Here is a 19,536-nt window from a genome sequence, read left to right as displayed (position 1 = left end):
TAGATGTTTCATGCTGTCCGCGAAAACGCCATTTTGTTGCGCACAAATGACACAGAAAACGTGGATTTTATAAAATAAACTCACGTAGTATTCTTGAAATGTTATCGAATTCAAATCCATTGTAAGCATCGTTAGAAGTTTAATGGACAGGCTAAAACAGGAGATCTATCAAGCGGTGCTTGGGGTAGGGTTGTCGCCTCAGGTTCTACGTTTTAGAATCGGGTGAGAGGCAGGGTGACATAATGAAAGTCGAGCATTTTAAGCGCGAAAACTTCCCTCTGTAGAAGCTTAAAAACCCCAATGCGACCATGGATACCGTGCTCAGTCACTGGCAGGCAATCATAAAGTTAACATGAAGCCTGAATGTCCCATCGGGGTAAGTGTAAATTGGTTCGAAAATGTGATGTAATATATTTAAAATTTAATCAATTTAGTAGTTACTCATGGGAGTTGACTTACATCTTTCAGATACTTACGTTTAAAACTAATACTTCGAAATGTATGCATTGAATCATATCACCAGTTGCAGACGAAAGTTTAACACGTGTCTATTGCTAATTTTAGCGAACCAATTCAATTGTTTAAGTTAATATCTTGCTACTATTGTACTCTAGCTTGTGCTGCTGTGCTGCATTGCTTCGGTTTTACCTGCTGCTATTGATCATTCAATTCACGATCGCGAGGCAAATGTCCCGGCGCCTGATTATGGGAGCGTTACTACGCCAGTGAAGGATGAATTGGTGGATGAACGTAGTCGGCCTTATATTGTACAGTCGGGGCAGGGTGTACCTCCACCTATTCCTCAACCACCTGGAGTTAATCCACCACCGCCATATGGTAGTACAATGTTGGTCTATTTCTGCAACTCGTCTGAACATCATTCATTTTAGGTGGTCCAACTGCATTTGGTTCAGGGGGATCAGCCTATCATGGCCCCGTTGAAATTCGTGAGGAAGTTACTACAAATCTGGAGTGCCTAAAGACCTACATGAATGTCTACTTCAAGTAATGACTTGCTTTTTTATATTTTGGATGCCCATTTAAATTGTTGGTTGTAGGTTTTCAAAACCGTTCACTGGTTACATCTACCCACATGGTTTCTTTGACAAGTGCATCCTGTTTCTTGGTCATGGAGAGAGGGAAGTAAAGCTCACACTGAGCCAAGATATCTGTGGAGCCCCTCCACCACCAATGGTTCCTGGATATTCACAGCGAACTAATCCCTTTATTGAGGTAAACATGTTCAAACATTTGGGTGTTCAGTACTGCTGATTTCTTCCGTTTTAGCACCGGCTGATGATTCAGTGGGATACTGACCTCGTCCAGGAGTACGATACTAACATTCTCATCCGTTGCGATCGACCAGAAGATTACAATCGGACCATCAAATTTGATTTGTCTTCTGTTGTTGGGGAAAAGAATGAAGCTATCGTCCGAACACACCCTGGTAAGAGGTTGGGACGGAGGGTGAATCGGCAAATTCTTTGATCTTATGCCCAGATTTATTTTATTGTTGTTTCGGCAATACATTGTTTATAAATCAATTAATTTTTATATCTACCATCTTGTAGGACCGAAATTGTGGATGGAGATTCAGGATGGAGAGGGACCCAGGGCTCCACCTGTTCTAGGTCCTGTTTATTTGGGCCAAATGCTCTCTTTGGTTTTTACTTTGGGCGATGACGTCTTCAATTTCGATTCAAATGTGCTTCGTTGCTGGGCGACTGATGGTATTTCAATCTTGCCGGTTGCGATGGGCTCTGAGTTAATAGTTTGCATATAGGTAAAACTACTCAAGCGCTCACTCCCTACGTCGATCCAAACCAAGGGGTTGCTCCAGCACGTCCTCTAGTTACGCAACTTCAAGTGATTGAGGCGTCTTGCTCTGTGAAGCCAAAGCTGTTTGGAAATTTCCAAAAAGTCCGGGAATCTGAGCCTAATTTGAAAACCACAACCGAATGGGTTCTCTTCAAAGTAAGTACTCTTTCAAAAAACCTATTTCCTTTATCTAATTTTTCTTAGTATAGGCCTTTAGATTTCCTACTAGCGCCCGGGTATTGATTCAATGCGATATTCAAGTTTGTTTCGAGAAATGCCAACCTCAGATTCCTTGCGAGTAAGAGGCGTACATTAAGGTTTCCAGGGTATGGTTGATTCTGATTAATTTTTTTCAGTTTACCTTACAACTCCCGAACAGCGAGTCGAAAACGTCGTGCGGCTGATATGAACTCGAGCAATAGTACAGAAGTAAACCCGGAAATGTTATCCATGTATCGAGCAATTGAAGTCTACCTTCCTAAAGATGAAGACAATATGCCTATGGGTTCGTCCGACATAAATTCTTGTTTTTATGTCATGCTCATATGTATTATTTTTCAGCTGTAGTGAATGGATCTGCCGACATGCTTTCCCGGATGCTGATGCCCCGAACGGATTGTCTATCATCTTCGACATTTTATGGCGTTATCCTGGGATTGGGCATCGCTCTTCTGATCATCATAGCAGTTGTTGCCGTATACGTTCAGCGGCAGGTCAAGCAAAACCGATCTTCAAAGTAAAAATAATGCACACTTCTTGGCATGTGGTTAATGTTTGTCAGATATATATATTTATCGAAGTTAGTTACTCGTGCGTCACCCATTTCTTCTAGATTAGATGACTTCTTGTATTAAAAGGTTGGTGTCGACTTACTATATAATCGGAGTGCCGTGAAGTTGTCGCGTCAAAATGGCGTCAATCAAGTAGCGTGATTCGTCAGCGGTCTGTAAAGCATGCACGTGAGTGGTTATTCACGCGTGAAGGTCTTCGTGCGTCGTTATAAGCTATGGAATTTGACCGGTAAAGGATATCGCTCAGTACATAGCCAACGAGAATGTGTTAAATATACAGGATGGACAGAGATGCAGTTCGAACTGCATCAGCTCTTCCGTGGAAAGCAGGGAAGTTGAAGGTCAGCGTGAATTATGTTTCATGTTCTTTTGAACTATGGAACTTTGGTACATGGGTTATGGATGAAACTGGTTTGGTCCTGAAACCCACGTTTACACCCGATAGCATGACAGATATGATCTAGTTTAAAGTCCATCTGAACAGCATCCCTTTCGTTCAATGCAAAGTGGATGTGAACTTTGTGTTGACCTATACTAATGTAAATACACACCGTCTTCCGTTGTATTTCTTAACTCTTTCTCGAATCATTGAACTCGGCCTATGCGAACTAAGCTGTTATTCCAGAAGACGCAATTCCAAGAGAACCTTCCCATTCTTTTAACTTCAAATTTTAACGATGAAATTTCATAATAGAGATCTTACAACAGAGATCTCGGTAGTAAAAGATGAGAAGCATATTATCATTCAGAATTGATTAGAAGTTCTTTTTTCTTTGTTTTCTGGTAGAGCAATTTGGTAACCACGAAACGAGAAGTGATTTCAACCACGATCTTGCCAACAAAAGGAATTTGATTACTACATTATTGTTGGCTACATAAGGAATCTTAAATGCAAAGTAAATTTCAGACCAGTTAGTAAAAGAAGTAACAATGAAGAAGGTAGTAGGTACATGGGATTTGGGAACTGAACTGAAACTGACCGCAGAAGCGAGCTGAATAACAAGACAGAGGAAAATCCCAAACCACGTCATGTCCACCAAAGAGCAGGATGACCAGAGAGAATCGTAAGCGGCCCCACAGATCCAATGGTATCGAGTATTTAGGCGAACATGCTGGTGGTCATGTACTCCGCCTGGTAACGGCATGGATCTTTGAATATCCTTGAAATCCATACTCTGCTCATTTGATGATCACGTGTATAGCCCTCAGGAAAGGAAGAGCAATGGTAAATTAGGTCGAATTTTCGAGTTTACTCTTTCGTACTTTACTATCACTGTCCCGCGTCAATTACAGAATCAGAGGCCGATTGCTACAGATGCAAATATCAAAGTTCAGACTGTCACAGTGGAGGAAATTTTGGATGATATACTCATACCAGGAATTGGAAAAAAAAAGGAGTTGCACTTCGTTTTACAGTTGAGCAACAGATAACGCATTTCTGGAATGAATTAAGAAAACCCGCTAAGAAAAATCTGAAGCAAATTGTGTTTTGTCTATTCAAGTGGACCCTCCTCCTCATGGCACAAGCACAAAGTTCAGGCCCCCTTACCACCTCGGGGTTTTTTTTTTCCTTTTTTTTTCTGTTTCTGAGAGTAAGAGGCAGAGGGCGAGATGTGAAGGTTGGGTAGCATTTGAATAAATAGAAACGTTTGTCCCTTTGATGTCGAAAAGCCAGTCAGTCTGTTGGAGAAAGCGCATGGTGAGAGGACCTAGGATGAACAACGATTCATGCTGGAAAGAAGGCACAACAGCATCAACGTTACCGAGCTCGTCAAGCCGTTTCAGTCGTTATATCCCCTTGCGATTTGTCCACTTAAAGTGCCATTTTGACGTTGTCTGGCCAACCATTGGCTTTAGCAAATTGCCGTCGACTTCGTCAAGCATTATGGCTCCTCGCAATCTTCAAAGGATGAGCGCAGCAAGCAGCGATTTCAGGACTGCTAGCCAAGAGGACTGTTCCGATTGCAATACCAACAAAGGTGGGATCTTGATTTTGCTATTTTCATACCTTGATGTAGCCTCATCGTATTTTTCCCAATTGCAGGAAAAACGTTGCCCGAATTCAACTGGCAAAAAACGATGATTCAGAGTCGCATTATGGAAAAAGTCCAAGACGTTGGTAAGTCGTTGTCTTTGTTGTTCATTCTTACACGTACGTTATAGCATTTTATTCGCAATGTCGTAGGTGAGCGTATCAGTTCTCAGTCGTGGCTGGAACAGATGCGTATGCTAGCTAGAGAGCGTTCTTTGACATCGGTTGTCCTGTTGAGCTTTATCGGCCTCATCTCTTTCCCTGTTTTGGTTTGCGTCCTGGCGTCAGCATTTACTTTCCTCGGATTTGTTTTTGTTGAAGGTATGTTTATTTTTTTTTGTATTCCCAAAATTCATACATCTATTTACAACCTTGCAATACGACTTTCCATATCTAACACGTGCAAGTGCACCCCACTCAAGATAATTTGTTCCCTTGCTACCCCCTGCCCACGTCGCGCCCACGTGATCAGCCTAAACCCTGAAATACTCGAACCCATCCTCCACCCCTCGTCTTTCTTGGAACGGGTTTCCCCGTGTCCCTATTTCTATCTTACTTTGGGGGAGGGGGGATAAAATGGAGGTCACCTTGAGTACTTGAGACATTTCCTCAAAATTGGCTTTTTTAACTTAAATTTTTAGGCACATTGTTAACAATCGGATGCTGTTTACTTGGTGGCCTACTGATAGTCTTAGGGTGTTTGGCTCTACCGCTTATGCTGTTCGTGTTCGTCACCTACACCCTATCTTCGATTGCCTTCAATCTGTTTAACGGTACTAGCTCGAAACTACGGTCGCATATAGTAGCAGTTAGTCCGTCATCCGCCATATCTGAATCTCCCAGTAAAAGGTATCAATCTTATTTGAAATACTTATCTTTTATGAGAAAATTTTTCAAATGCTTTTTCTGATATTTACAGATCATTACTAAGTCAGGGATCGAGCACACCCGGAAAATCTTGCACGGATGGAATGTGGAATATGGGAGAATATTTACCGGCTTGCGTCACAGAGTCCGATTCATTTTTGGAAGCGACCGTTCTTCGTCGTGCGCAGATGAACGACAAAAAAATTACCGACCAGCAGTTTTCAAACTGACGGATGAGTTACCTGACTTTCTCGTGTTCGCGCGTACGAAAGTGAATGAACATAAAAGATGCGAAAAATCTATTTCATTGTACAGTATATTCCATAACGAACGCGAGCGTGTTTTCCCCTCGATATGTTTTTTTTGTTGCGTTATTTACTACCGTGATCGGTGTTGCGTCATTATTTTCCTCAGCCTGTTGGGTGTTTAAACGGTCCATAAATTGTTTTAAATTTGGTACCTCTTGTTTGTACAACTTGTTTATGGCTTCATAGTTATTATACATTAAAGTAAATAAAAACGAGATCTCCGCTAGATGGCATTTTTGTTGACGTGTCAACTACTTGAAAAGACTGGCGCGTTATCTTTTCCAACATTTCCGAAGACTTACGAAAATGTCTTCATTTAAACGCGAAGAAATAATCTGTCTATTTGATGTAGACGGTACGTTGACAATGCCTAGACAGGTAATTTTTAGAACCTTAGCATATTTACTTTGCAGTTAGGTAGGAAAGAAATTGTATGTTATCTGATAAATACCTTCTACATGTAGAAAATTCTTCCCACCACAGAAGAATTTCTGCTGAGTAAAGTAAAACCAGTTGTAACTATGGGTCTTGTGGGTGGATCAGATTTAACAAAAATTGCAGAGCAAATGGGTGGAGCAGATGGTAAGCCTTGTTATTATTGATCCATTTTACAGAATGAGTTTAACCTATAAGAATGCTCTTCCTGTTTACAGTTATCAAGAAATATGATTATGTTTTTGCTGAAAATGGTCTCATAGCCTATAAAAATGGTGATCTAATAGGGAAAATGGTAAGAGAGATATGACTGTCACTACTTTAAATTGAACCTGCTAATCGAAGAATTTTTACTTAGAGTATCCAAGAGCATGTGGGGGAAGAAAAACTCCAGAAGTTCATAAACAGTGCCTTGAGCTACATGTCCAAGCTGATATTGCCTGTTAAGAGAGGAACTTTCATTGAATTTCGTGATGGACTTGTAAATGTCTGCCCAGTGGGCAGAAGTTGTTCACAAGCAGAAAGAGATGAGTTTGCTGCATACGATAAAGTTCACAAGATCAGAGAAAGCTTTGTGAAACATTTACAAGCTGAATTTCCTGACTTTGGTCTAGTGTTCAGTATAGGTATTTGTCAAAAGAATTTGTTATTTTATAATGTATATTGTAATTTCTCAAAATTCTATAATTTTTGTATTAGGTGGTCAAATCAGCTTTGACGTATTCCCAAAAGGTTGGGACAAAACGTACGCACTTCGCTTCGTAGGTGAAGATGGCTATAAAGAAATTCATTTCTTTGGTGACAAAACTGCACCAGGAGGGAACGACCATGAAATTTATGAAGACCCACGTACGATCGGCCACAAAGTTTCAAGTCCAGAGGAAACGATCGAACAGCTAAAAACACTTCTTCATTTGTGATATTTGAACTACATTGATGGTTCTTGGTGAGGATATAGATTCAAATTCTGCTAACCATGTGCAACTTTGGTTAAATCATACACCTCCCGTGTGTTCTGAAGATGGTGCGTATGTAATGGGCATTTTGAGTATATAAATTATGTAAGTGATGGGTGCACCAAACAGGATTTAGGTCGAAGCCTATAAACAAACGTACCAAAACATGTTATGGACGTGAAAGGTCGCTTTCTTGTGAAGAAAACACTGTACTACAATAAGAAACGTTTGAGATTTTAGTTTAGGTTGCCTTAGCCCCCATTAAACCAAGTGTTTAAAAAGAGGAAAATGTAGCGCGACAGAAAGGAGGCATTATTCTATGTTGTATTATTCAAATTTACAGGTATATCTGTATCATCTAGTTTTCTAACCGCTTTTCTAGATCGGATATCGGCTTGCCGCGTAGGCTCCGGAATCCGGAATCGTTGAACACATTGCATTACGGTCCATAATGCACACTCAAGACCAATTCGGTGTCCTACAGAAACATAGATTGGCCGTTTTGCCTCCTGCGTCGTCTTGAGAGCCTTATGTTTACAATTTAACAGGAGACCAACTATATGCTTATGCTTGTACAGCCACTACGGTAATGTAAAAATTTCTTACTGCTCCCAGGATTTCGCCACTTGCGCCCGAATTTTTTATGAAAAAATGTTCTCCAGCCGCCTTTAGGCTATTTATGTTGGCTAGATGATTATCATCTCTTAGAATATTGTTCATTTGATATAAATTCTTGGCTACTCCTATGGTGCAGGTATCCGTGTAGACTCCAAAATGTGACGCAAGTCCTAGTCCTCTTGGATGTAAGATTCCGTTCCCGTCGAACAAAAATACCTGAGGTCTAAATTCCGGATGTTTTGAAACAAGCTTGGTGTACAAATTTAGGCAAGGTTCAATTTCTCTGAATGCTAAATACCCTTTGAAAAATTAATCTCATCTTTAGGTTTTACTTTGAATACAGTTTTTATGAGTGAAATCACCAGGGATATATGGAGTGGTAAGTTTCACTTGCTGACTGTCCTCATAGACCACCTTTAGTTGCTGAGAAATATCACATACAACAATGGTGCAGCATGCCACAGAAGGATCCTTTTTGCAAAATGAAAGATCAAAACCACCGACGTAGGTAAGTTTCCTGAAACGCAAACTAAACGGTAAGATATCGCATACGAATTGCACATGTTGGGGATTACTGGGCGGAACCATCACAAGAAATTCACAATACCGTTCGTCTTGCCATCGTTCGGCATTAGTGACAACAAGTTTACTTTTCATCTCCAGTTGTTGTTGAGACCAGGAAGCGACCAAAAACTTGAGTTCAGTATCACATGACATTCTAAATCTGTTAGTTTGAAATTCGAGGCCAACGTTCCCTGCTTAGCACTTTTTCATTAATCGCGATTGAGTTGCCGACCGCTTCTTTCGTTTTATTGTTCACAATCACCGAATCTGATGCAAGGCCCAGCCAAGATGCTATCAGGCTGGAATGTTTTGTTTATAAATGGAAGGAACGCCATCTATTAGAGAACATAAATTCATATTTATTTTTTATTGTATTGGGCTCCTTCTCTACAGATACTCATGCTTTGGAATCAAAGTTTATTTTTTTTAAATTTAGTTATCTGAATAACAAACTAGAACAGACAAACCCATCCTTAAATTTTACCAGGGAATTTCTTCACCATTTTGGTTAAAAAAAAGACCTGACTTGTCAAAAGTGAGTTCTTTCAAGGTGGAAATCATGCTTTCTACGCTTTCAGGTGCCGATAACGGCGCATTGGGTCCACCCATATCTGTCCTTACCCATCCTTTATAGATAAAAAATAAGAATTAGTTCTAAATATGTAGATAACAAATTTTTTGATAATTTTTTTTTTTTTTTTTTTTTTTCACCTGGATGAATGCTTATAACTGTAATGTTGAATGGATTCAAATCACTGCTTAAAGATCTGGTCACCATATTGAGAGCTGCCTAAGATAAACTTAAACTAGAAAAAGTAAATGGTATGAATGAAGAGAGTAATACCTTGCTACACCTGTAAGGATAAAGACCTCCGGAACGATCTCCTGTATTTGAACTGATGCTCCCAAGCACTGAGCTCATGTTGACAATTGCAGAGTTCTTTATGCAGTATTCACTTTCATCATCAATAGCAGCTGCAGCACCTGCTTTCAATAATGGCAAGAAAGCCTTTGCCAACATTAATGGTGATGTTGTATTGACAGCAAAAGTCTCTGCCATGGCTGTTGCTGTCACAAAATTAATTCGCGTTGATCTTGGAGATATTCCAGCATTATTTATAAGTAAATTTAGTCCATTTTCCCCAACAATTGAAGATACTTCTTCTGCAATGTCATCAAAAGTTTCGTGCCTCAATACATCTAAAGGAGACTTTCAAATCATCTTAGAAAGCCAGTGTTTTTTATGTGAATCATAGCTATTACCAACTGGAAGGATCTTAAGATTGCTATGTTCCTCTGCCAATTCTTGTAGTTCCTGAAAAATGAATTAGTGCTAAACAATGCAAAAGTTTCGCGAACTGATGGAATCGAACGCATACTACGGCATTTTCTGGGTTTCTACACGTTGCAATCAAGGTATCCGTATATGGCACAAGTTGTTTCACAAGTTCTAAGCCCAACCCACGGCTGCATCCAGTTAAAAATATAGATCGCGCCAACATTTTGAAATGGCAATATTTGATAAACTTATAAATTTATTATGCGAACACACAAAGCACTCAATGTCGAAGCTCTGACCTATTGTTTTTTCGTCTGCACCCAGAAGCTAGGAACTGGAAACTGAAGCAAAAGTTGTCAGACACGTATGGATGACTCATTAGCATCAGTATTTTTAAATTACATTTTTAAAAGAGTAAAGAACCAGATTTTAAAAATGTTTCATAATATTAAAATACATGTTTGTTTTAAAGTAACACGAATTCAACAAACGTATTTCGGTGAAATTGAAGTTGACAACGGCGTAAAGAAATTTGTTGGCTTCTTCTGATTGGGTGTGTCAAAATGTACGTGTAACTCTTTTGAGCTGTCTTACTGCGGTCACCGGCATTTGAAGTTTAGCTCTCTTGCTCATCGGTTCACCGAATAAGGGGCTGTAGATTAACAGTATTCATTTTTAAAACCCTTATTTGTTTGATCTGACAAAATGCGGGTCATTGCAACTTTTATAGTCTCTTGTCTTTTGGCCTTATCGGCTAACGCCGACTCGGTGGTAGATCTTGTCGATGATGATTTCGATTCCAAATTAAGTTCTTTTGAAACGGCCCTGGTCATGTTTTACGCTCCCTGGTAAGATTACTTAAATAATTTCTGCTCTAAATAAGTTCTTTTGTAACTTCATTATCTTTTTCCTTCTATCAAGGTGTGGTCATTGTAAACGCCTAAAACCTGAATTTGAAAAGGCAGCCTCGTTGCTGAAAAGTAATGACCCTCCAATTACTCTTGCAAAGGTTGATTGCACAGAGGGTGGAAAGAGTACCTGTAACAAGTTCAGCGTACAGGGATATCCAACTCTGAAGATATTTAAGAATGGTGAAATATCCAGCGAGTACAATGGCCCGAGAGAATCTGCTGGAATTGCTAAATTCATGAGAGCACAGGTTGGTCCAAGTGCCAAGGAATTGCTGAATGTCAAAGCCACTGAAGAATTCCTTGCAAAAGAGGATGTTGCAGTAGTAGGCTTCTTTGCAGATGAAGCGAGTGAGCTGAAGAGTGTGTTTTTGAAGCTGGCTGATAAACTTAGAGAATCTGTCAAATTTGGTGTTACAAGCAACAAAGATGTCATTGCAAAATATGGTTACTCAGACAATGTTGTTCTTTTCCGACCTAAGCATTTGCATAACAAGTTCGAGCCTGATTTTGTTGTTTTTGATGGAGCTGCAACCAAAGAAGCCATCAACAATTGGGTGGAGAAGGATTTGTAAGTTAGGCTTTTTAAACATATATGTGTAAGTCATTGCATGTAATTTTACATTTTTTTTGTAGTTTTGGCCTGGTTGGTCACCGCACTGTCGATAATGCTGCCCAGTTCAAAGAACCCATTGTTGTTGCATATTTCGGAGTCGATTATGTGAAGAACCCCAAGGGAACAAACTACTGGCGTAACCGTATCCTCAAAGTTGCCCAGTCCTTCCGTGGCGACTTCAGTTTCGCCATCAGCAACAAAGATGACTTCCAACAGGAGCTTAACGAATTTGGGTTGGATTATATCAACGATGATAAACCTCGTGTTGCTGTTCGTGATGCTTCCAGCAGAAAATTTGTCATGAAAGATGCTTTCTCGTAAGAGTTCACTATATATATATATATTCTAAAAGTGACGGAATATGACAAATTCTTTTAAAATTGCAGGATTGAAAACTTGCAGAAATTCTTGAATGACGTTAAAGAAGGTAAATTAGAGCCTTATATGAAATCGGAAGCCATTCCCGAAAACACTACACCATTGAAAACCGCTGTTGCTAAGAATTTCAACGAAGTAGTCATCGATAACGGCAAGGACACGTTGATTGAATTCTACGCACCTTGGTGTGGTCACTGCAAAAAGTTGGGCCCGATTTTCGAGGAGGTAGCCAATGCTCTGAAAGACGAGGATGTAGCTATCGTCAAGATGGATGCCACAGCTAATGACGTGCCCAGCAAATTCGAAGTCAGAGGTTTCCCTACCCTCTACTGGCTTGCCAAAGATGACAAGAACAACCATGTTCGTTATGAGGTCAGTGTTTGTATTTTACTGGGTTTGAATTGGTATACTTAAAAAAACCATTTTTTTATTTTAGGGTGGTCGCGAAAAGGACGATTTCATTAAATACATCGCTAAGCATGCCACCAAGGAGTTGAAAGGCTGGGATCGCTCTGGAGCACCTAAAGACTTAAAGGAGCTGTAAGGAGCTCAATTCAATCCAGTCCTATAATCTCGTCCCAGCCGTGTTACACAAGTGTTAGGGCATATTTCCATATTCCCAGTTTCTAAAAAAAAAAAAGGAAAAAAAAAAATAAAAAATAAAAACTACATCTATTGAAACTTGTTCACTCCAATGGGGTTACATGTCTGATTTGCTGGTACGAATTTGTTAAACGTATTATTGCAGCAGTTGTAGGTTCATGAGACCTGCAGTGGGAATGTGGAATCAAATAAATCAAGTTTGTGATAACTAATTTGTCCAAATTAATGTGTTATCGACTGATGTATTATTCATAAAATAAGAGAAGGCTAACAAAGCTACACAAATAAAATTCGCTGAACAGTTAAGCCATGTAGCCTCGCTCTCGTTATGGCCTTTGGTAACAAAACGAAAGTTTCAGTCATAGGTTAGAGCGCATATATCCATGTAACAAACCAAATTTTATTCTCCAACACCACGGTTTTAAATTTAGGAAACCATATTTTACTAGAAACGCTTGGATTAAACAATGTGAAAGGAATTGAAGCTTTGCATATTCTACTACAAGATGGCTCCTCTGTATCGCTATAGTTCGTATCGATGTAAAGTTGTAGACGACACTGCGTGAGCCAAAAGAGTAAACGCGGACTTGTCAAATGGTGAGCTTAAAACTGCCAACAATCTTTTCCTTTACAGATCTCGTTATCAATCGTTTAACTTTTAGAACGTGGATGAACTGAGAGAGAAAGGAAATGCCTGCGTCAAAGAGGGCAATCATGAGGAGGCCGTCTTGCATTACAGCGCGGCGATCCAGTCAGATCCAACCAACCATGCGCTTCACAGTATACATATTTTAGATGCGATTGGAACATACCCTAACGTTATATTTTACAGGTAATCGTTCCTTAGCATTCTTGAAAATACAGCAATATTTTTTGGCCTACAAAGATGCTAAACGTACCATAGATTTAAAGCCAGATTGGGCAAAAGGTATTTATCAAGAATGACGTAAATGTTTTCAACTTATAATTTATGCTTTTTGGCTAGGTTATTTTAGAAAGGCTGAAGTGGAAATGGCAACATTCCATTTTGAGAAAGCTCTGACTTCTTATTCAATGGCATTCCGCCTACAAAAAGAAGACAGATCTCTCATTGATTCTATGAGGAAAGCAGGTAGAGAACTAAAAAAAGACCAGAGAGCTGACAAGCAAATTCCCTGGGTTGGTGCTGGAATTGGTATAATTGTTGGAGTTACCATTGTACTGGCTGACTACTTAATTGTTGACAAACCTGTTTTGGTGGTAATAATCATTGATTTGTTTAAGCTATCCTTTGCTTAACTATTATCATTATTTCACATCATCTACTAGCACCCAATTCTCAAAGTGCTAATGACCATTGCAATTTCTTTCATTGGTTTTGGATTCTGTAAATTGTACAGATATTATGTTAAGAATCAAAGAGATTCTTTACTGCAGCCTCCCTTTGATCTCTCTGGTGGTATGGCCCCAACATTTCGTAACTGTAATAATATGCAACGAATTAATTTATTTTTGTACACCTTTTAGAAAATGATTCTCTTGATAATAATAGTCATGAAGAACCTAATGGCAACGGCGGGGGCACCAAGATGCCTGAAGGACGAGATAATCAGAAGAAATTCACAAAAGCCCAGGCAAGACACCGGTATCGAAAGGGCAAATCAAACTGATTTTTAAAGCTAAAATTATACTGCCCATTGATTTCTTATTGCTGTTGCTTCACCCATTTAACAATTCCAAGTTTCTATTTACTAACTGTTTACTATGATACTGACCCGTATGTGGCGGAGGATCAAGTTCAAGATAGATGGCAGCGCAATCATTCTAGCAGACAGAACAGTTGTAAATACAAGGGAAGTTGAATGACATAATGTGTGATGCTGTCCGCCTCATCTCGAGTTTGTTTATCTCAAACTTTTATGATATACCACGTCCTCGAACGATTAGGTTGGACTCTGGCTACTATTCGTAATTTTGCCATGTTCGTCTGATCGACTTGTTACGGCTTATTCTGCACTTTTAAGGAAAAGTGTGCCAGTAGCACCGCGCGAGATCCCACGAACGGATTGTTTTCGAATCAATCGAAGTAATGTCATTTCTGCTGTTAGTGTTTATATAATTAATATTCCTTTGCTATACAGCCTTCTCACATTGAGTAAAATATCATGGAACGCTCAGTGTCAGATGCTTCCTCCACTGACCTTGTGACATCCGTAGATTCATTTACCCCATCAACCCCATCGGCTAGTCCATTAGAAAAATTTAAAAAAGCTTTATCTATTGTGACAGTTGAGCCTGTATTATTTATGTACATGCTTGCAACATTTATGCAATATTCAGTATTTCAAGATCTAGTCTATCAAAAGACTTGTCAAAATAATTTCAATTCATCAGTTTGTCACAACCTCAACAACAACAGCTATGCACTTGATGTGGTGCAAGAACAAGCTTCTCACTGGATCTTGGGCTCAACAGCAGCCCTGACTATACCTTCTATAATTGTTGCAAATTATTTGGGATCGTAAGTAACATGTAATCATTTTGCTTTCTACCCGACTTAAACAACCCCCATTTATTTTACAGGTATTCAGATTTATATGATCGAAAGTGGCCACTTCTTTTTCCAGCATGTGGCATGGTGCTGGCTAGTATTGTCTACATTCTCATGTCTCTTTATGATTCCATTCCAGTTTCAATGATTGTTTTGGCCAGTTTCTTTTCTGGCATATTTGGAGGCTTTGTAAGCTGTATAATGAGCGTAATGAGCTATATTTCGGCCATAAGTAGCGAGGAGAGCCGCTCATTGCGTGTTGCAATGTTAGAGGCCATGACTTTTTGCGGCGGCACAATTGGGCCATTTATCGGTGGTGCCTTACTTGGATCAACTGGAAGCCATGCAGCTGTATTCCTTGTGATCATGGCCTTTTACGTTCTAGTCATCCTTTACGTTATTTTCTTGGTACCGTCAGTCAAAGATGATCGATCTGCCGACGAGCAGTTGCTGTTAACGTCCGATAATTGCTGTCGGAAGCTTTTTAGTTGCCATCATTTTCAGTCGAGCTTGCAAACCTGTTTTAAACCGCGGCCCAACAGTCGGCGCCGCAACCTCCTTCTCCTGATAACTTGTGCACTGATAACTATGACGGTCACTGCAGGTTAGATATATTCCGAATTCTTCATTATGCAAAAAAAGTATTTTTTATTTTTATCATTTGTGGTTTATACTAGGTGAAATGGACGTAGCTTATCTTTTTACTAAGGATGACCCACTTAACTGGAGTTACGAAACCTACAGCTACTATTTTGGATTGAAATTCGGAGTTGGTGCCCTGTCGCTAATCGCTCTATCTCCAGTGGTCCGCCGATTAAATTTCCAGGAGGCTTTTACCTGCTGTATCGGGCTTGTCTCCAAAGCTGCCGGCTTGATCCTGCATGGTTTCGCAACAACAACAGTCATGATGTTTTGCGTGCCATTTCTTTCCATGTTCAACACCTTTTGTCTACCATCTATACGTTCGCTCTTGTCGAAACAGGTTGAGCCAAATGAATTAGGTAAGTAGAAATGCATTGAGCCATTTTTAATTTTCAGTTGATTAATATAGGATTATGCTATTTGTATTTTTATAGGGAAGCTATTTGCGTTTGTCGCGTCTATTGAAAACATTTGCACCTTGCTGGGGTCCATTGTGTTCAACGTCCTTTACCCGCTGACGCGATCTATATTCCGTGGCTTCACCTTCGAGTTGGCGGCCGCATTACTCGTCATCCCACTTATTCTTATGAGGTAATCGAATTCCTATATATCATTTTCCTTCTCTTCCGTGCGTTCTACAAAGATTGTTTCGTCCCCCTTTTTTCCCTTTCTGTTTGCGCATTGGGCAGCTACCTGGGTTACCAAATGAAGAAGGAACTCTATTACGTTTCTACTGCGGAAGCCCGGCGATCCGACACTTCAGCGTAAAGGAAAAGAAGCTCAGCGTCGTCATTTTTTGGTACAAAATCTCAAGAAGCAATCGAGCCTTATATATACGTATATATAGATAGAGATTTAGAGTTCCGTGAACAGCCCGTAACAGCAATTGAACGGAGGAAAAGAAACCATGTACTCGATAACTTTATGATATTCTATTACGAATATTTTTCATTTGCTGTACTCTCCCACCTGATTCCGTTGAAGCTATTCAGCAAGGGGAAAAAAACAGATTTCGGACAATGCGGCCAGTTGGAAATTTATTCACACCTGTCAGGGCGAAAAGAGAAAGAAAACATTGGTTAGTTGGGTTGCATCGACTAGTTATTGGACAATGCGGTTGGTGGAAAACAAAGCAATGATGGTCTTTCTATTTTTGGCAAAGAAAGAAAAGCAAAAAAACGCTTGCACAGCGGAGAAAACGGACCCACATCCACATGCTATCTGCTATTTTCTCTTGCAAGATTTACGACCGAAATCAGTTTTCTCCCAGTCCGGGTCACGCGCCTCAGTTGAAACTGGAACGATCCGCATTGCGCGCTCGTCCGTGAAAGATCACTTTTGAATTCATCGTGTCAATGAATGAATGTCGTGGTACGTTTCAATTCCATGAGAACAATGAGCAAAACTGCGTTGAAAGTGATTCAAAAACAATTGGAACCTTGAAAAAGCAAGCAGAAAAATGTTTTCAATGGCTTCCGATTGTTTTCTTTTCTAAATGCGTAATGGTTAAACAGGCACAGAACTATGTGAACCATTGTGGTTCATCGGTCGCAATGCAGGAAAAAGCATGCGTCCGTGACCTTGTCACGTCATTTGGCCTACTTCCTCAGGCCAGCAAAAAACCGAGTTCGTTTCGTTTGAGCTATAAACTATCCAAGCGGATCTCCGGCAAGAAAAAAATTTTTTTTTTGGAACGCTAGAGCCACTTGAACACTACCTTTTCCTTCTTTGCATAGCGCAGTAAGATTTGAGTTAATACTTATGGTAAAACAACAGAAACATTGGACATCCTGCTAGCTATCCCTATCACGCAAGCAATTTGAATGCAAACACTTGCATTAAGGAACAACGGAAAACAAAATAATAAGCCTATTTGATTATTCATGAAACGAACAGGTTGTTTTTTTGCGTGATGTTGAGCATAGATTGCTCGTTGTTTAGCAACTGTTTAGCTTAAATAGTTACATTCTTCGTTTGCGTAAACAATTATCGAGTGCTGTATCTATGCCACGCCTTCGTTTTCGCCAACTGTTCAAAGCAATTGGATAAGAACGGACCCTTTTTTTCGTAATATATTCATCAACCGATCTGCTGGCATAGGTTCCGTGTGTGTGCCCTTTGAGAGACGAACAGGATTTCGGCACTTTAAACACTTCGTTTGCACCGTCTATGGTGTCAACCTACTTTCTTTTACGAGCAGCTCGTCAATCCGACTCTCCTTTGCCACGCTTGACACACTCTTCCTTGGTCGGTCTTTCCAGTTGTCTAGAAGAGTGCCATAGAGTGCAATAGTCACGACAGGTTCAAATGTCATTCGTCACGTAATGTGAGAAATGCTGTTTCCTCCTTCGAGTGGCCTTGCCTTTTTGGCTGGCTCAACAGGAAGAAGAAAAAGCACAGGTGTCGTTGGATAATCATCAAGCCGTTTGCAAGGTGATCGTTAACATGAAACGCGAGGAGGGGGGTTATTACTGAAGGAAGGACCCGACTACAGGTTAGAAGTAAATGTCTCCTCACGCAAAGAATACGAAACGTCGGAGAAAACCGAACGACCCAAAAGCCACACGGAGCTATTCATCTTCTTTCCACGATGTTGGAACTGGGACGTGCACGCAGTAAATGGATGTTAGCATGGGGAAATGCGAGAACGAAGAGAAAAATAAACGAGAAAGAATGCTATGTCGGTACCGGCGGACACGGACGTTCATAATAATTAATACCGTACGTCGCACGGTATTTCTTGCAATGGGATCCAACGAACGCCCGTCGCGTCTTATCTCCAAATAGAGATTGGTGAAAGTCTAAATCATACCGTACGTGACGTTTGGCCACAAGCACAAATTAAAAATAAAAAGGTAAGAAAGATTATTTATTACCTTATTCTTTTTTTTGTTTGACTCTTTTGCCTTCGGATATCAAACACAGGTGCGGCCGATCGTAACGGCACCGTGTCGGCACCGATCAGTGGATTCACTCTAGTGAAGAGCAGCCTGGAGATGAATACGTTTATGCTCAAGAGGGTGGAATGTTGCCAGTTTTGTAGTTTGGAGAAAATCTGTTTGTTCCAATCGAATGATTTTGTACAGAGAAGAGTAAGCTACGAAAAGCACAGTCTGATTTCAAAATGGTACCAAGCCGAAATTTCCATCAAGAACGTTGAGAGCCAGCCCTGGGCAGTCACTGGAACCAGGCCAAGGATGCAACTCAACCGAAGAATGCTTCTCTCTGAGCGTGATGATTGATGAATCGCTACGTCGTTCTAAATTTAAAAAAATGTAATATATATTTTGATTGTATGCATTGCGACCACGCTGAAAACTGGTTAGCCGCCGCCCGTAAGTGACAGAAAGCGTTTGGTGTGATGTCACAACATCTGGTAGATTTGCACTTGTTCAGCAAACACTCTCCCGGATTCGAAAACTTTCTTCTTTCGAGAACAATAGGGGGAGTGTTTCAGGCAACAGACGCAATAAGATTAATTAACCGGAAATGTCTGACCGCAGTTTGAGCAATTGTACGGTGAGTCATAAAGGTAATGTTCTTACTGGTCTGTACAATTACCGAAGAAACTCTTATTCTGTTCGTTCACTTTTATTGACTCTACGTGTATAGACTACATTGAAGTATGTATAACGTCCTATCTCCGGTCATGAAGTGGGTGAAAGTTGCCCATAGGCCTCGGGCAGGAAGTGAAACAAAAACAAGAATGTAACAACTAAAATGAAGTACACGTAGCTGATCGGACACCATCAGGTGGTATGAAGAGTATTTGGGCGTCAAAAATGCATGAGAAATGTTTTAAATCTAATCGAGGAAAAGAGGCCTGTCCTGCAATCGAGGTATTTAGGGCTCCCGCTTTCTGAATTCATTCAAAAATGTAAAACATTCCATCAGTCCAGCACTGCGGGCGTGACTCTCGACTTAGTCATGCTTAAACAATTTGATATCGTAACGTCATGTTTGTTGTTATCAGTAGACTTCTTTTGGACCATTAAGAGTTTCTCTGTCCACTGATGCTTTTTATGCTACATTTGAAATTGGGGGAAAAGAATTACCTTTAACTTTTTTAGTGGAAAGAGTGAATGGATTTTGAGACCTGAAAGTTGTTACGTTACGCCATGAGTAATGGGAAATTTCCTGCCTCTTTGTTTGTAGTTGTTGGTTTTTCATCGTTATTCTTCCCAACTATAC

At 40.2% G+C, this 19,536-nt stretch overlaps 7 protein-coding genes across 9 annotated transcripts; 5 read left to right on the top strand and 2 right to left on the bottom strand.

Annotated features, from left to right (window-relative positions):
* The first annotated feature begins 260 nt into the window (after positions 1 to 260).
* On the top strand, positions 261 to 2,621 carry LOC130695236 (uncharacterized). The gene is made up of 10 exons (XM_057518355.2): positions 261 to 376; positions 615 to 837; positions 891 to 1,005; positions 1,059 to 1,233; positions 1,288 to 1,447; positions 1,572 to 1,730; positions 1,784 to 1,974; positions 2,028 to 2,116; positions 2,175 to 2,323; positions 2,380 to 2,621. Exons 1-10 carry the CDS (start codon positions 353 to 355, stop codon positions 2,556 to 2,558), a joined length of 1,464 nt encoding a protein of 487 aa, XP_057374338.1. The 5' UTR covers positions 261 to 352; the 3' UTR covers positions 2,559 to 2,621.
* A 1,640-nt stretch (positions 2,622 to 4,261) lies between these two features.
* Positions 4,262 to 7,271, top strand: LOC130695198 (uncharacterized). Its single transcript, XM_057518320.2, has 8 exons — positions 4,262 to 4,588; positions 4,654 to 4,728; positions 4,795 to 4,962; positions 6,145 to 6,194; positions 6,281 to 6,398; positions 6,470 to 6,546; positions 6,610 to 6,877; positions 6,951 to 7,271. Exons 1-8 carry the CDS (start codon positions 4,270 to 4,272, stop codon positions 7,169 to 7,171), a joined length of 1,296 nt encoding a protein of 431 aa, XP_057374303.2. The 5' UTR covers positions 4,262 to 4,269; the 3' UTR covers positions 7,172 to 7,271.
* A 246-nt stretch (positions 7,272 to 7,517) lies between these two features.
* LOC130695195 (endonuclease V-like) lies at positions 7,518 to 8,762 on the bottom strand. 3 transcript variants are annotated; one of them, XM_057518317.2, is made up of 4 exons: positions 8,433 to 8,755; positions 8,188 to 8,342; positions 7,814 to 8,124; positions 7,518 to 7,734 (listed from the first exon to the last, which is right to left on the bottom strand). In XM_057518317.2, the coding sequence occupies exons 1-4, from the start codon at positions 8,540 to 8,542 to the stop codon at positions 7,525 to 7,527; spliced, it is 786 nt and encodes a 261-aa protein (XP_057374300.1). In that variant the 5' UTR covers positions 8,543 to 8,755; the 3' UTR covers positions 7,518 to 7,524. The 3 variants fall into 3 exon arrangements, with proteins under 3 accessions (XP_057374300.1, XP_059351125.1, XP_059351124.1); XM_059495142.1 differs by having other exon boundaries at positions 7,518 to 7,763; positions 8,188 to 8,762; XM_059495141.1 differs by having other exon boundaries at positions 8,188 to 8,757.
* Positions 8,763 to 8,777: 15 nt separating this feature from the next.
* Positions 8,778 to 9,985, bottom strand: LOC130695197 (C-signal-like). Its single transcript, XM_057518319.2, has 5 exons — positions 9,769 to 9,985; positions 9,653 to 9,704; positions 9,234 to 9,589; positions 9,101 to 9,179; positions 8,778 to 9,015 (listed from the first exon to the last, which is right to left on the bottom strand). The coding sequence occupies exons 1-5, from the start codon at positions 9,889 to 9,891 to the stop codon at positions 8,870 to 8,872; spliced, it is 756 nt and encodes a 251-aa protein (XP_057374302.1). The 5' UTR covers positions 9,892 to 9,985; the 3' UTR covers positions 8,778 to 8,869.
* A 260-nt stretch (positions 9,986 to 10,245) lies between these two features.
* Positions 10,246 to 12,385, top strand: LOC130695193 (protein disulfide-isomerase A3-like). Its single transcript, XM_057518315.2, has 5 exons — positions 10,246 to 10,516; positions 10,590 to 11,147; positions 11,213 to 11,509; positions 11,579 to 11,942; positions 12,007 to 12,385. The coding sequence occupies exons 1-5, from the start codon at positions 10,374 to 10,376 to the stop codon at positions 12,112 to 12,114; spliced, it is 1,470 nt and encodes a 489-aa protein (XP_057374298.1). The 5' UTR covers positions 10,246 to 10,373; the 3' UTR covers positions 12,115 to 12,385.
* Positions 12,386 to 12,651: 266 nt separating this feature from the next.
* LOC130694827 (uncharacterized) lies at positions 12,652 to 14,023 on the top strand. The gene is made up of 6 exons (XM_057517935.2): positions 12,652 to 12,770; positions 12,836 to 12,953; positions 13,006 to 13,101; positions 13,159 to 13,412; positions 13,482 to 13,611; positions 13,680 to 14,023. Exons 1-6 carry the CDS (start codon positions 12,768 to 12,770, stop codon positions 13,820 to 13,822), a joined length of 744 nt encoding a protein of 247 aa, XP_057373918.1. The 5' UTR covers positions 12,652 to 12,767; the 3' UTR covers positions 13,823 to 14,023.
* A 78-nt stretch (positions 14,024 to 14,101) lies between these two features.
* LOC130694830 (proton-coupled folate transporter-like) lies at positions 14,102 to 16,305 on the top strand. The gene is made up of 6 exons (XM_057517937.2): positions 14,102 to 14,238; positions 14,294 to 14,673; positions 14,736 to 15,307; positions 15,381 to 15,704; positions 15,780 to 15,936; positions 16,035 to 16,305. Exons 2-6 carry the CDS (start codon positions 14,318 to 14,320, stop codon positions 16,111 to 16,113), a joined length of 1,488 nt encoding a protein of 495 aa, XP_057373920.1. The 5' UTR covers positions 14,102 to 14,238; positions 14,294 to 14,317; the 3' UTR covers positions 16,114 to 16,305.
* Positions 16,306 to 19,536: the final 3,231 nt, after the last annotated feature.

The sequence above is a fragment of the Daphnia carinata genome, chromosome 4 (genome assembly GCF_022539665.2).
Source record: "Daphnia carinata strain CSIRO-1 chromosome 4, CSIRO_AGI_Dcar_HiC_V3, whole genome shotgun sequence".
Lineage (NCBI taxonomy): Eukaryota > Metazoa > Arthropoda > Branchiopoda > Diplostraca > Daphniidae > Daphnia > Daphnia carinata.
The sequence above is the reverse complement of the archived record's forward strand: the minus strand, read 5'-3'. Positions and strand labels throughout refer to the sequence as shown.

Coding starts and splice junctions, on each gene's coding strand:
- LOC130695236 (XM_057518355.2), top strand. CDS start 353: ATGAAGCCTGAATGTCCCATCGGG. Junction 377..614: donor AGCCTGAATGTCCCATCGGG/GTAAGTGTAAAT, acceptor ATTGTACTCTAG/CTTGTGCTGCTGTGCTGCAT. Junction 1,731..1,783: donor TCGTTGCTGGGCGACTGATG/GTATTTCAATCT, acceptor GTTTGCATATAG/GTAAAACTACTCAAGCGCTC.
- LOC130695198 (XM_057518320.2), top strand. CDS start 4,270: ATGTCGAAAAGCCAGTCAGTCTGTTGGAGAAAGCGCATGGTGAGAGGA. Junction 4,729..4,794: donor GGAAAAAGTCCAAGACGTTG/GTAAGTCGTTGT, acceptor GCAATGTCGTAG/GTGAGCGTATCAGTTCTCAG. Junction 6,195..6,280: donor CGTTGACAATGCCTAGACAG/GTAATTTTTAGA, acceptor TTCTACATGTAG/AAAATTCTTCCCACCACAGA.
- LOC130695195 (XM_059495141.1), bottom strand. CDS start 8,542: ATGTCATGTGATACTGAACTCAAGTTTTTGGTCGCTTCCTGGTCTCAA. Junction 8,125..8,187: donor TACCACTCCATATATCCCTG/GTGATTTCACTC, acceptor AATTTTTCAAAG/GGTATTTAGCATTCAGAGAA. Junction 7,735..7,813: donor GTGGCGAAATCCTGGGAGCA/GTAAGAAATTTT, acceptor TGTAAACATAAG/GCTCTCAAGACGACGCAGGA.
- LOC130695197 (XM_057518319.2), bottom strand. CDS start 9,891: ATGTTGGCGCGATCTATATTTTTAACTGGATGCAGCCGTGGGTTGGGC. Junction 9,180..9,233: donor ATCCTTACAGGTGTAGCAAG/GTATTACTCTCT, acceptor AGTTTATCTTAG/GCAGCTCTCAATATGGTGAC. Junction 9,016..9,100: donor AGTTATAAGCATTCATCCAG/GTGAAAAAAAAA, acceptor TTATCTATAAAG/GATGGGTAAGGACAGATATG.
- LOC130695193 (XM_057518315.2), top strand. CDS start 10,374: ATGCGGGTCATTGCAACTTTTATAGTCTCTTGTCTTTTGGCCTTATCG. Junction 11,148..11,212: donor AATTGGGTGGAGAAGGATTT/GTAAGTTAGGCT, acceptor TTTTTTTTGTAG/TTTTGGCCTGGTTGGTCACC. Junction 11,510..11,578: donor GTCATGAAAGATGCTTTCTC/GTAAGAGTTCAC, acceptor TTAAAATTGCAG/GATTGAAAACTTGCAGAAAT.
- LOC130694827 (XM_057517935.2), top strand. Junction 12,954..13,005: donor AACCAACCATGCGCTTCACA/GTATACATATTT, acceptor TATATTTTACAG/GTAATCGTTCCTTAGCATTC. Junction 13,102..13,158: donor AAAGCCAGATTGGGCAAAAG/GTATTTATCAAG, acceptor CTTTTTGGCTAG/GTTATTTTAGAAAGGCTGAA.
- LOC130694830 (XM_057517937.2), top strand. CDS start 14,318: ATGGAACGCTCAGTGTCAGATGCTTCCTCCACTGACCTTGTGACATCC. Junction 15,308..15,380: donor AACTATGACGGTCACTGCAG/GTTAGATATATT, acceptor GGTTTATACTAG/GTGAAATGGACGTAGCTTAT. Junction 15,705..15,779: donor GGTTGAGCCAAATGAATTAG/GTAAGTAGAAAT, acceptor GTATTTTTATAG/GGAAGCTATTTGCGTTTGTC.